This window comes from Salmo trutta, chromosome 22 (assembly GCF_901001165.1).
Source record: "Salmo trutta chromosome 22, fSalTru1.1, whole genome shotgun sequence".
NCBI lineage: Eukaryota > Metazoa > Chordata > Actinopteri > Salmoniformes > Salmonidae > Salmo > Salmo trutta.
This window is the reverse complement of record NC_042978.1, coordinates 39,727,355-39,741,735: the sequence shown is the minus strand read 5'-3', so window position 1 is coordinate 39,741,735 and position 14,381 is coordinate 39,727,355. Positions and strand designations below refer to the sequence as shown.

The 14,381-nt window shown below is 43.5% G+C and overlaps 1 protein-coding gene across 5 annotated transcripts in view; it reads left to right on the top strand.

The window, feature by feature from the left end:
- raver2 (ribonucleoprotein, PTB-binding 2) overlaps positions 1-14,381 on the top strand; it is a 145,690-nt gene that overhangs the window by 87,509 nt on the left and 43,800 nt on the right. For all 5 annotated transcript variants that reach the window (XR_003868712.1, XM_029707972.1, XM_029707971.1 and 2 more), the window contains 4 exons: positions 4,978-5,098; positions 5,933-6,018; positions 10,490-10,588; positions 11,461-11,572. Coding sequence is in view for 4 of the 5 variants with exons in the window: in XM_029707972.1 (XP_029563832.1) it covers positions 4,978-5,098; positions 5,933-6,018; positions 10,490-10,588; positions 11,461-11,572 (418 nt within the window). In the remaining variant the exon portion in view is untranslated. The remainder of the gene's footprint in view (positions 1-4,977; positions 5,099-5,932; positions 6,019-10,489; positions 10,589-11,460; positions 11,573-14,381) is intronic.

Genomic DNA, 14,381 nt, shown 5'->3' with positions numbered 1-14,381 from the left:
TGCCCAGAGCACGAACGCTGCCAAACCCCCGGCCGGTCCTGGCAATAGGACCTCAGAAACCAACCCACATCCTGGTTTACTCTCTCCACTTGCCCGTTACTCTCGGGGTGAAAACCTGAGGTAAGGCTGACCGAGACCCCAAGGCGTTCCATGAACGCCTTCCAGACCCTCGACGTGATCTGGGGACCCCGATCAGACACTATATCCTCAGGCACCCCGTAGTGCCGGAAGACGTGTGTAAACAAGGCCTCCGCAGTCTGTAGGTCCGTAGGGAGACCGGGCAAAGGGAGGAGGCGACAGGACTTAGAAAAATGATCCACAATGACCAGGATCGTGGTGTTACCCTGTGAGGGAGGAAGATCGGTCAGGAAATCTACCGACATTGTTGTGGAACGGGTAAGGGTTGTAACTTACCTCTGGGCAGGTGCCTAGGAGTCTTGCACTGTGCGCACACCGAGCAGAAGGAAACATAAACCCTCACGTCCTTAGCCAAGGTGGGCCACCAGTACTTCCCAGTCAGACAGCGCACCGCCCGACCGATTCCCGGATGACCAGAGGAGGGTGACGTGTGGGTCCAATAGATCAACTGGTCATGGACAGCAGATGGAACGTACAGACGCCCGACGGGACACTGGAGGGTAGCGGGCTCTGTACGCAACGCCTGCTCAATGTCCGCGTCCAGCTCCCACATGACCGGCGCTACCAGGCAGGAGGCCGGGAGTATGGGAGTCTGATCCATGGGCCGCTCCTCTGTGTCATAGAGCCGGGACAGTGCGTCTGCCTTCATATTCTGGGAACCTGGTCTGTAGGACAGGGTAAACACAAAACGGGTAAAAAAAACATGTCCCACCTTGCCTGACGAGGATTCAGTCTCCTCGCTGCCCGGATGTATTCCAGGTTGCAGTGGTCAGTCCAGATGAGAAAAGGGTGTTTAGCCCCCTCAAGCCAATGTCTCCACGCCTTCAAAGCCTTAACCACAGCCAACAGCTCCTGGCCCCCACATCATAGTTCCGCTCCGCCGGGCAGAGCTCTTAGGGGCTTTTGGGCTCTTAGGTGCCCAAAAGCCCTATCCGCCTCAACCGACCACTGCAGACGTACAGGACCCCCCTTCAGCAGTGAGGTAATGAGAGCCGCCACCTGGCCAAAACCCCGGGTAAATCTCTGGTAGTAATTGGCAAACCCTAAAAACCGCTGCACCTTCTTTACCGTGGTGGGAGTCGGCCAATTACACACGGCTGAAATGCGGTCACTCTCCATCTCCACCCCTGACGTGGAAATGTTATACCCTAGGAAGTAGATGGCCTGCTGGAAGAACAGGCATTTCTCAGCCTTGACGTACAGGTCATGCTCCAACAGTCATCCAAGTACCCTGCGCACCAAGGACACATGCTCGGCGCGTGTAGCGGAGTATATCAGAATGTCATCGATATACACCACTACGCCTTGCCCGTGCAGGTCCCTGAAAATCTCGTCTACAAAGGATTGGAAGACTGATGGAGCATTCATCAATCTGTGTGGCATGACGAGGTACTCATAATGCCCTGAGGTGGTACTAAACGGCGTCTTCCACTCGTCTCCCTCCCGGATACGCACCAGGTTGTACTCGCTCTTGAGATCCAGTTTAGTGAAGAAGCACGCCCCGTGCATTGACTCAATCGCCGTGGCGATGAGAGGTAGCGGGTAACTATATCTCACCATGATTTGATTGAGACCTCGATAGTCAATGCACGGGTGCAGACCTCCCTCCTTCTTCACAAGAAAAGAAACTCGAGGAGGCGGGTGAAGTGGAGGACCGAATGTACGCCTGACGCAGGGATTCAGAGACATATGTCTCCATAGCCACCGTCTCCGCTTGCGACAGGGGATACACGTGACTCCTGGGAAGTGCAGCGTCTACCAGGAGATTTATCGCACAATCCCCCTGTCGATGGGGTGGTAATTGAGTCGCCTTCTTTTTACAAAAGGCGAGAGCCAAATCGGCATGGTGGAGACCTGGTCTGGACTTTCCACCGTGGTAGCACCAACGGAAACACCTACACACCTCCCCGAGCACTCTCGTGACCACCCCATGAAAGCCCTCTGTTGCCATGAAATGGTGGGGTCATGATGAGCTAACCAGGGAAGGCCTAGCACCACAGGAAACGCAGGAGAGTCAATGAGGAAGAGACTGATTTTCTCCTCATGACCCCCCTGCGTCACCATGGCCAGGGAGATGGTGGCTTCCCTGATTAGCCCGGACCCTAATGGTCAACTGTCCAGAGTGTGTACCGGGAAAGGTCTAACCACAGGAATAATGGAGATCCCTAAACTAAGGGCTAACGCTCTGTCGATGAAATTCCCAGCCGCGCCTGAATTGACGAGCGCCTTATGCTGGGAATGCAGGGAAAACAAACAGGTACAAACAGGTGGACAACAGAGGACTCTGGATGAGAGTGGTGCAGACTCACCTGGGGTGAAGCCAGAGTGCCCTGTCTGCTGCCTCGACTCCCAGAGCGCAAAAGCTAATGATACCAAATAAACATACTACGTGCAATAACACGGATCATTAAACACCAGCCTGACGCGTAACCTCGAACACGAAACAATTTCACACAAAGACATGGGGGGAACAGAGGAATAAATACATGCAGTGTGATTGGGAATGTAAACCAGGTGTGCAGGGAACAAGACAAAACAAATGGAACAATGAAAAATGGAGCGGCGATGGCTAGAAAGCCGGTGACGTCGACCGCTGAACGCCGCCTGAACAAGGAGAGGAGCCGACTTCGGCGGAAGTCATGACACATCTTCACTGATTGAAGTGAATTTAACAAGTGACATCAATAAGGGATCATAGCTTTCACCCGGAATCACCTGGTCAGTCTGTTATGGAAAGAGCAGGTGTCCTTAATGGTTTATACACTCAGTGTATATACACTACCGGTCAAAAGTTTTAGAACACCTACTCATTCAAGGTTTTTTTTGTTTTTTACTATTTACATTGTAGAATAATAGTGAAGACATCAAAACTATGAAATAACACATATGGAATCATGTAGTAACCAAAAAAGTGTTAAACAAATCAAAATATATTTTATATTTGAGATTCTTCAAGTAGCCACCATTTGCCTTGATGACAGCTGTGCACACTCTTGTCATTCTCTCAACAAGCTTCATGAGTTAGTCACCTGGAATGCATTTCAATTAACAGGTGTGCCTTCTTAAAAGTACATTTGTGGAATTTCTTTCCTTCTTAATGTGTTTACTGAGCCAATCAGTTGTGTTGTGACAATAAAGGGTATACGGAAGATAGCCCTATTTGGTAAAAGACCAAGTCCATATTATGGCAAAAAGAGCTCAAATAAGCAACGAGAAATGACAATCCATCAATACTTTAAGACATGAAGGTCAGTCAATTTGTATAATGTCAAGAATGTCAAGAGTTTCTTTAAGTGCAGTCGCAAAAACCATCAAGCACTATGATGAAACTGACTCTCATGAGGACCGCCACAGGAAAGGAAGACCCAGAGTTACCTCTGCCGCAGAGGATAAGTTCATTAGAGTTACCAGCCTCAGAAATTGCAGCCAAATAAATGCTTCACAGAGTTCAAGTAACAGAAACATCTCAACATCAACTGTTCAGAGGAGACTGTGTGAATCAGGCCTTCATTGTCAAATTTCTGCAAAGAAACTACTACTAAAGGACACCAATCAGAATAAGAGACTTGCTTGCGCCAAGAAACACGAGCAATGGACATTAGACCGGTGAAAATGTGTCCTTTGGTCTGGCGTCCAAATGTTTGATTTTTGGTTCCAACCGTCTTGTCTTTGTGAGACATGGTGTGGGTGAACGGATGATCTCCGCATGTGCATTTCCCACCGTAAAGCATGAAGGAGGAGCTATTATTGTCACGATGGCATAAAGGGATCGGGAGACAGGCGCAGGAATGCGTAATAGGGATTTGTATTGACCCAAATTACAGTGTGCCATGTAAAGGCACGGGGACGAAGACCAAACAAACACGTATACAAAACACAGGGTTGAGACCCAAACAAAAGAGCAAGGAGTACCTCGAATAAATACACAAGCGCACAATGATACCACACAGGACGAGACCCGTAATCATCTGCGCAATACAAGCGTCATGAAAGCCAAAACAACACAGCACAGGTACTCACACGACCAACTGTGGAACAATTGGAACAATAATCGACAGCCCAATGGAAACCAAAGGGCACATTTATACAATTACAATCACTGAAATGGGGACCAGGTGTGCGTAATGACACAGTTCCAGAGGGATCCATGACAATTATGGTGTGAGGGTGCTTTGCTGGTTACACTGTCTGTGATTTATTTAGAATTCAAGGCACACTTAACCAGCATGGCTACCACAGCAACCTCCAGGCTGTGTAAGGGCTATTTGACCAAGAAGGAGAGTGATGGAGTGCTGCATCAGATGACCTGGCCTCCACAATCCCCCAACCTCAACCAAATTGAGATGGTTTGGGATGAGTTGGACCGCAGAGTGAATGAAAAGCAGCCAACAAGTGCTCAGCATATGTGGGAACTCCTTCAAGAAAAAGCATTCCTCATGAATGGTGGTTGAGAGAATGTCAAGAGTGTGCAAAGCTGTAAAGAAGGCAAAAAGTGGCTACTTTGAAGAATCTCAAATATAAAATATATTTTGATTTGTTCAACACTTTTTTTAGTTACTACATGATTCCATGTGTCATTTCATAGTTTTGATGTCTTCACTATTATTCTACAATGTAGAAAATAGTAAAAAACAGAAAAACCCTTGAATGAGTAGGTAACCATAAGCATTTCACTGTAAGGTCAACACCTGTTGTATTCGGGGCATGTGACTAATAACATTTGATTTGATTTGTTCTAAAACTTTTGACCGGTAATGTATATACTGCATATAGCAAGCTGTGCTAACCTTTCCCTTTTGTTTGTGTGTGTGTGTGTGTGTGTGTGTGTGTGTGTTGCAGATGTTGAGTAATAAGAAGGGCTTACTGCCGGAGCCCAACTTGGCCCAACTGCTGAACAGCATGACCAACCCAGCAGCCCTACAGGTCCTCATGAGGCCTTACCACACTGGCAAACGAGGAGGTCAGACACACACACACACACACACGCACACACACACACACACACACACACACACACACACACACACACACACACACACACACACACACACACACAGACTGGACTCCCTTATTTACAGGACTATTGTAAATTAAATAGAGAAACAACTTACTTGCTAAAGTTTATTGGGTTGTACAGATTAGATTGTTTCATTTTTATCCGTCTCATCCTCTCTGTGCCCCTAGAAAGATAGAAATGGCTTTCGATTAGCGTATCCTGTCATTTCAATTCTAAGCACGTTTCTTTTTGATGAATGCTTAATCATTTATTATAATGAACTTGTTCTCAGACTACATCAGAACAGAGGAGAACAGGCAGGCAGGCAGGAAGGAGTGAAGGCTGAGGGCTGGCTCTTAAAAGAGGAGCACACACAATTAGACTAAGTCTAAAATTAGCCCCTGATTAAATGTTAAACTTTCTACCTATTCTGGAGGAAGCTACCATTAGCTTTGACGCATACATTTATTATGAGTAGGTTGTGGATATCTGGAGCTATTACTGAGATTATTATCTGGCTGCTGTGTGCTATGCTCTGTCGCATACAGCCTGTGGAAGTCTAAATGCCAACACATAATAAAGAGGTATTTTCGTATCTAACTTCCATTTTCTTCTAAGAGTGGCTGAATATTTTTCCCACATTCCGTTTGTTTATTCATTCATGCACCTTGGTTGGTTGGTCTGTGAGGCCACCACAGTATGCCTTTTCCCTTGTCACTTGAGTGTCTCAGTCAAGTTTAATACCCCTGTTATACAATACACTGACCATGCCTGCTTCCTCCCTCTCTCTGTCTCCAGGGAAGTTTGGGCGGCCCCCTAGCCTGTCTCCATTCCTCAGACCCCCCCTCACAGCAGCCCTGTTCCAACTGGGGAAGGTACAGCAGGTAAGAATACTGTGGAGTGTGTGAGAGTGTGTGTGTGGGAGTGTGTACAGGAGTGGTTCACAGGGAATGGAGAGATGAGTGTGTGTGTGTGTGTATCTGTTTGATGACGTGTGTTGCAGCATGTTCTAAATGTGTGTACTGTTACAATGTGTTCTAAATGTGTGTGTGTACTGTTACAGCATGTTCTAAATGTTACAGCGTGTTCTAAATGTGTGTACTGTTACAGCGTGTTCTAAATGTGTGTACTGTTACAGCGTGTTCTAAATGTGTGTACTGTTACAGCATGTTCTAAATGTTTGTACTGTTACAGCATGTTCTAAATGTGTGTACTATTGCAACGTGTTCTAAATGTGTGTACTGTTACGGCGTGTTCTAAATGTGTGTACTATTACAGCGTGTTCTAAATGTGTGTACTGCTACAGCGTGTTCTATATGTGTGTACTGTTACAGCATGTTCTAAATGTGTGTGTACTGTTACAGCATGTTCTAAATGTTACAGCGTGTTCTAAATGTGTGTACTGTTACAGCATGTTCTAAATGTTAAAGAGTGTTCTATATGTGTGTACTGTTACAGCGTGTTCTAAATGTGTGTACTGCTACAGCATGTTCTAAATGTGTGTACTTTTACAGCGTGTTCTAAATGTGTGTACTGTTACGTGTTCTAAATGTGTGTGTGTACTGTTACAGCGTGTTCTAAATGTGTGTGTGTGTACTGTTACAATGTGTTCTAAATGTGTGTGTGTACTGTTACAGCGTGTTCAAAATGTGTGTACTGTTACAGCATGTTCTAAATGTGTGTGTGTGTACTGTTACAACGTGTTCTAAATGTCTGTGTGTACTGTTACAGCGTGTTCTAAATGTGTGTACTGTTACAGCATGTTCTAAATGTGTGTACTGTTACAGCATGTTCTAAATGTGTGTGTGTGTACCGTTACAGCGTGTTCTAAATGTGTGTACTGTTACAGCGTGTCCTAAATGTGTGTACTGTTACAGCGTGTTGTAAATGTGTGTACTGTTACAGCGTGTTCTAAATGTGTGTGTGTGTACCGTTACAGCGTGTTCTAAATGTGTGTACTGTTACAGCGTGTTCTAAATGTGTGTACTGTTACAGCATGTTCTAAATGTGTGTGTGTGTACTGTTACAATGTGTTCTAAATGTGTGTGTGTACTGTTACAGCATGTTCTAAATGTTACAGCGTGTTCTAAATGTGTGTACTGTTACAGCGTGTTCTAAATGTGTGTACTGTTACAGCGTGTTCTAAATGTGTGTACTGTTACAGCATGTTCTAAATGTTTGTACTGTTACAGCATGTTCTAAATGTGTGTACTATTGCAACGTGTTCTAAATGTGTGTACTGTTACGGCGTGTTCTAAATGTGTGTACTATTACAGCGTGTTCTAAATGTGTGTACTGCTACAGCGTGTTCTATATGTGTGTACTGTTACAGCATGTTCTAAATGTGTGTGTACTGTTACAGCATGTTCTAAATGTTACAGCGTGTTCTAAATGTGTGTACTGTTACAGCATGTTCTAAATGTTAAAGAGTGTTCTATATGTGTGTACTGTTACAGCGTGTTCTAAATGTGTGTACTGCTACAGCATGTTCTAAATGTGTGTACTTTTACAGCGTGTTCTAAATGTGTGTACTGTTACGTGTTCTAAATGTGTGTGTGTACTGTTACAGCGTGTTCTAAATGTGTGTGTGTGTACTGTTACAATGTGTTCTAAATGTGTGTGTGTACTGTTACAGCGTGTTCAAAATGTGTGTACTGTTACAGCATGTTCTAAATGTGTGTGTGTGTACTGTTACAACGTGTTCTAAATGTCTGTGTGTACTGTTACAGCGTGTTCTAAATGTGTGTACTGTTACAGCATGTTCTAAATGTGTGTACTGTTACAGCATGTTCTAAATGTGTGTGTGTGTACCGTTACAGCGTGTTCTAAATGTGTGTACTGTTACAGCGTGTCCTAAATGTGTGTACTGTTACAGCGTGTTGTAAATGTGTGTACTGTTACAGCGTGTTCTAAATGTGTGTGTGTGTACCGTTACAGCGTGTTCTAAATGTGTGTACTGTTACAGCGTGTTCTAAATGTGTGTACTGTTACAGCATGTTTTAAATGTGTGTGTGTGTACTGTTACAATGTGTTCTAAATGTGTGTGTGTACTGTTACAGCGTGTTCTAAATGTGTGTACTGTTACAGCGTGTTCTAAATGTTACAGCGTGTTCTAAATGTGTGTACTGTTGCAACGTGTTCTAAATGTGTGTACTGTTACGGCGTGTTCTAAATGTGTGTACTGTTACAGCATGTTCTAAATGTCTGTACTGTTACAGCATGTTCTAAATGTGTGTACTGTTACAGCATGTTCTAAATGTTACAGCGTGTTCTAAATGTGTGTACTGTTACGGCGTGTTCTAAATGTGTGTACTGTTACGGCGTGTTCTAAATGTGTGTACTGTTACAGCATGTTCTAAATGTGTGTGTGTGTACTGTTACAACGTGTTCTAAATGTGTGTGTGTGTGTACTGTTACAACGTGTTCTAAATGTCTGTGTGTACTGTTACAGCGTGTTCTGAATGTGTGTACTGTTACAGCGTGTTCTAAATGTGTGTACTGTTACAGCGTGTTCTATATGTGTGTACTGTTACATCATGTTCTAAATGTGTGTGTACTGTTACAGCATGTTCTAAATGTTACAGCGTGTTCTAAATGTGTGTACTGTTACAGCATGTTCTAAATATTAAAGAGTGTTCTATATGTGTGTACTGTTACAGCGTGTTCTAAATGTGTGTACTGCTACAGCATGTTCTAAATGTGTGTACTGTTACGTGTTCTAAATGTGTGTGTGTACTGTTACAGCGTGTTCTAAATGTGTGTACTGTTGCAACATGTTCTAAATGTGTGTACTGTTACAGCGTGTTCTAAATGTGTGTACTGTTACAGCATGTTCTAAATGTGTGTACTGCTACAGCGTGTTCTAAATGTTACAGAGTGTTCCATATGTGTGTACTGTTACAGAGTGTTCTAAATGTGTGTACTGTTACAGCGTGTTCTAAATGTGTGTACTGTTACAGCATGTTCTAAATGTGTGTACTGTTACAGCATGTTCTAAATGTGTGTACTGTTACAGCATATTCTAAATGTGTGTACTGTTACAGCATGTTCTAAAGGTTACAGCGTGTTCTAAATGTGTGTACTGTTACAGCATGTTCAAAATGTGTGTACTGTTACAGCATTTTCTAAATGTGTGTACTGTTACAGCGTGTTCTAAAGGTTTGTACTGTTACAGCATGTTCTAAATGTTACAGCGTGTTCTAAATGTGTGTAATGTTACAGAATGTTCTAAATGTGTGTACTGTTACAGCGTGTTCTAAATGTGTTTACTGTTACAGTATGTTCTAAATGTGTTTACTGTTACAGTATGTTCTAAATGTTACAGCGTGTTCTAAATGTGTTTACTGTTACAGCGTGTTCTAAATGTGTGTACTGTTACAGCGTGTTCTAAATGTGTTTACTGTTACAGTATGTTCTAAATGTGTTTACTGTTACATTATGTTCTAAATGTTACAGCGTGTTCTAAATGTGTTTACTGTTACAGCGTGTTCTAAATGTGTTTACTGTTACAGTATGTTCTAAATGTGTTTACTGTTACATTATGTTCTAAATGTTACAGCGTGTTCTAAATGTGTTTACTGTTACAGCGTGTTCTAAATGTGTTTACTGTTACAGCATGTTCTAAATGTGTTTACTGTTACAGCGTGTTCTAAATGTGTTTACTGTTACAGCATGTTCTAAATGTGTTTACTGTTACAGCATGTTCTAAATGTGTTTACTGTTACATTATGTTCTAAATGTTACAGCGTGTTCTAAATGTGTTTACTGTTACAGCATGTTCTAAATGTGTTTACTGTTACATTATGTTCTAAATGTTACAGCGTGTTCTAAATGTGTTTACTGTTACAGCATGTTCTAAATGTGTTTACTGTTACATTATGTTCTAAATGTTACAGCGTGTTCTAAATGTGTTTACTGTTACAGTATGTTCTAAATGTGTTTACTGTTACATTATGTTCTAAATGTTACAGCGTGTTCTAAATGTGTTTACTGTTACATTATGTTCTAAATGTTACAGCGTGTTCTAAATGTGTTTACTGTTACAGCATGTTCTAAATGTGTTTACTGTTACATTATGTTCTAAATGTTACAGCATGTTCTAAATGTGTTTACTGTTACATTATGTTCTAAATGTTACAGCGTGTTCTAAATGTGTGTACTGTTACAGCATGTTCTAAATGTTACAGCGTGTTCTAAATGTGTGTACTGTTACAGCATGTTCTAAATGTGTTTTCTGTTACAGTATGTTCTAAATGTTACAGCGTCTTCTAAATGTGTGTACTGTTATAGTGTGTTCTAAATCTGTGTGTACTGTTACAGCGTCTTCTAAATGTGTGTGTACTGTGTCTTTCCCAGAGGTCCATGTTGGGGAACGGTCTGGTTCTTCAGAATCTATTGCACATGCAGCTGGCCCAGCAGCAGCTCCTGCACATCAAAGACAAGCACATGAGCAATGTGAGGCAGTCCAACGTGTGTGTGTGTGTGTCCTCAGGCCCCACAAGGAAAAATGTTTTTTTAGGCTTAAGGGCTAGGTTTAGAGTTGGGGTTAGAATTAGGGTTTGGAGTTAGGGTTAGGATTAATAAGAGTTAAGATTAGGTTTAGGGTTTTGGGTTAGGTTTAGGGTTAGGGGTTCGGGAAAATAGGATTTTGACTGGGAATCAATTGTTTGATCCCCACAAGGATAGTAAAACAAATGTGTGTGTGTGCTTGAGCCTGTGTGTGTTGTGTTTTCGGTTGGCTGCTTCTGTCAGTCATTCTTAATGAAATATAACAACATTAGGAAAGCTTTACTCTGAACAGCTAATGGGTTCTGTGCAGAAATGATTTGGTAAAAAAATATTCTCACAATATTGAAACTTCTGTTCTCTTTATTGCCCGATTTGTCATGTGAGGTATAGCAATATAAATATTAATTACATTACTCTGGGTGTCTGCGTATTTTATGTAGTTTTAAAAGGACAGACTTGAGAGATAGAGAGATTGTGTGTGTGTGTGTGTGTGTGTGTGTGCTCTGTTAGCTCCATCTATCCTGCTGTACATGTAGTACTGCTCTCAGTGTATGTGGAGTGGAGACACGCTAAGTTGAGTTGTGAGATCATTATCCATTTCTGCATTAGTCTCACAACCCTTTTCTTAGCCTTTCCTCTACTTCTCTCCTCCCACAATCCCTTTCTCTCTTGCTCTCTTCACTCTCAATTTATCACCTTTTGCCTCTCCTCTCACTATCATTCACCTCTTTTTCACCTCCTTTCTCCCTTTCTCCTCCCCCCTCCCTCTCTCTTTGTATTTCCTATCCTCTTCCTCCTCTCTTTCTTCCCCTCCCTAGGTATCTAGTCTGTTGGGTGACCCCTCTCGTCTACTCCTACAGAAAGTCCTTGGTCTCAGACCTCCAGCCCCCATGGCCCTGGGAAAGGGTCTGCTGGGTGACTCCCCCACTGGTGAGTGCCCTGGGCTCGGTACGCACAGCCCTATAGCACCACCTAGCCTGGACGTTCGGCCTCCCTCTGTAACTGTTCTTCTCAGACAGACCAAACACATTTGCAATTCAAATCTTCCAAATGAGAATGTCACTATTTATGCAAATGTATTGAAATTTCTGTGGTTGCGATCATTTATCTATGTTTGCTAGCATTGTTTTGTTTGCTGCAGGCCCGTAAGGGCTGAGGCTGCTCTGGGCTATGCAGGTCATTCATCACAGGGATATTAACAGTTGGAATGAATGTAATCTGGGTATTCCAGGATGAAACAGAGAAACAGAGTAGTGTTCTGTGCTGTGCTGCAGTGCTACTGGTAAATAGATAATAATGTATGAGGTGTTCCATTCAGAAATGTCATAACCTGAGTTAATGTAATCTTTACTTTCTCCTGGGTAGATAATGGTATTTTAGTTGTGCATATATGGCACTGTATACTGTATTATAAACCGGGTGGTTCGAGCCCTGAATGCTGATTGGCTGAAAGACGTAGTATGAAAGACCACGGGTATGACAAAGTTACTTTTTACTGTTCGAATTACGTTGGTAGTAAAGAACAAGGAGGCTGTCACACTTAACACTCCCAATAGTTCTTTACTAGTAGTCTTTATTAGCCCAGCACCTATGTTTTAAAGGATGTGTGTATGACCGCAAACTTTTCTAATTACGCTGGTAACCAGTTTATAATAGCAATAAGGCACCTCGGGAGTTTGTGGTATATGGCCAATATACCACGGCTAAGTGCTGTATCCAGAACAGCCCTTACTCATGGTATAGTGGCCATATACCACATGTCCTCGGGCCTTATTGCTTAATTAACTGTGCTTGATAGCATAGTTAGGATGCACCTAATCTCTTTAAAGCCTATAGCTTGAGCACAGCATGTATACTATACTGTGTGCACTGCTAGCAGTAAGTAGGGGACTAGTCTGACTGTAGTTTATTGTAGACTAGCAGTAAGTAGGGGACCAGCCTGACTGTAGTTTACTGTAGGCTAGCAGTAAGTGAGGGGACCAGTCTGTGACTGTAGTTTACTGTAGGCTAGCAGTAAGTGAGGGGACCAGTCTGACTGTAGTTTACTGTAGACTAGCAGTAAGTGAGGGGACCAGTCTGTGACTGTAGTTTACTGTAGGCTAGCAGTAAGTGAGGGGACCAGTCTGTGACTGTAGTTTACTGTAGGCTAGCAGTAAGTCAGGGGACCAGTCTGTGACTGTAGTTTACTGTAGGCTAGCAGTAAGTGAGGGGACCAGTCTGTGACTGTAGTTTACTGTAGGCTAGCAGTAAGTGAGGGGACCAGTCTGACTGTAGTTTACTGTAGACTAGCAGTAAGTGAGGGGACCAGTCTGACTGTAGTTTACTGTAGACTAGCAGTAAGTAGGGGACCAGCCTGACTGTAGTTTACTGTAGGCTAGCAGTAAGTGAGGGGACCAGTCTGACTGTAGTTTACTGTAGACTAGCAGTAAGTGAGGGGACCAGTCTGACTGTAGTTTACTGTAGACTAGCAGTAAGTAGGCGACCAGTCTGTGACTGTAGTTTACTGTAGGCTAGCAGTAAGTGAGGGGACCAGTCTGACTGTAGTTTACTGTAGGCTAGCAGTAAGTAGAGGACCAGTCTGACTGTAGTTTACTGTAGGCTAGCAGTAAGTAGGGGACCAGTCTGTGACTGTAGTTTACTGTAGGCTAGCAGTAAGTGAGGGGACCAGTCTGACTGTAGTTTACTGTAGGCTAGCAGTAAGTAGGGGACCAGTCTGACTGTAGTTTACTGTAGGCTAGCAGTAAGTAGGGGACCAGTCTGTGACTGCAGTTTACTGTAGGCTAGCAGTAAGTGAGGGGACCAGTCTGTGACTGTAGTTTACTGTAGGCTAGCAGTAAGTGAGGGGACCAGTCTGACTGTAGTTTACTGTAGGCTAGCAGTAAGTAGGGGACCAGTCTGACTGTAGTTAACTGTAGGCTAGCAGTAAGTGAGAGGACCAGTCTGTGACTGTAGTTTACTGTAGGCTAGCAGCAAGTAATGGGACCAGTCTGACAGTAGCCTAGCAGTAAGTGAGGGGACCAGTCTGACTGTAGTTTACTGTAGGCTAGCAGTAAGTGAGGGGACCAGTCTGACTGTAGTTTACTGTAGGCTAGCAGTAAGTGAGGGGACCAGTCTGACTGTAGTTTACTGTAGACTAGCAGTAAGTAGGGGACCAGCCTGACTGTAGTTTACTGTAAGCTAGCAGTAAGTGAGGAGACCAGTCTGACTGTAGTTTACTGTAGACTAGCAGTAAGTGAGGGGACCAGTCTGACTGTAGTTTACTGTAGACTAGCAGTAAGTAGGGGACCAGTCTGTGACTGTAGTTTACTGTAGGCTAGCAGTAAGTGAGGGGACCAGTCTGACTGTAGTTTACTGTAGGCTAGCAGTAAGTAGGGGACCAGTCTGTGACTGTAGTTTACTGTAGGCTAGCAGTAAGTAAGGGACCAGTCTGTGACTGCAGTTTACTGTAGGCTAGCAGTAAGTAGGGGACCAGTCTGTGACTGCAGTTTACTGTAGGCTAGCAGTAAGTGAGGGGACCAGTCTGTGACTGTAGTTTACTGTAGGCTAGCAGTAAGTAGGGGACCAGTCTGTGACTGCAGTTTACTGTAGGCTAGCAGTAAGTGAGGGGACCAGTCTGTGACTGTAGTTTACTGTAGGCTAGCAGTAAGTGAGGGGACCAGTCTGACTGTAGTTTACTGTAGGCTAGCAGTAAGTAGGGGACCAGTCTGACTGTAGTTTACTGTAGGCTAGCAGTAAGTGA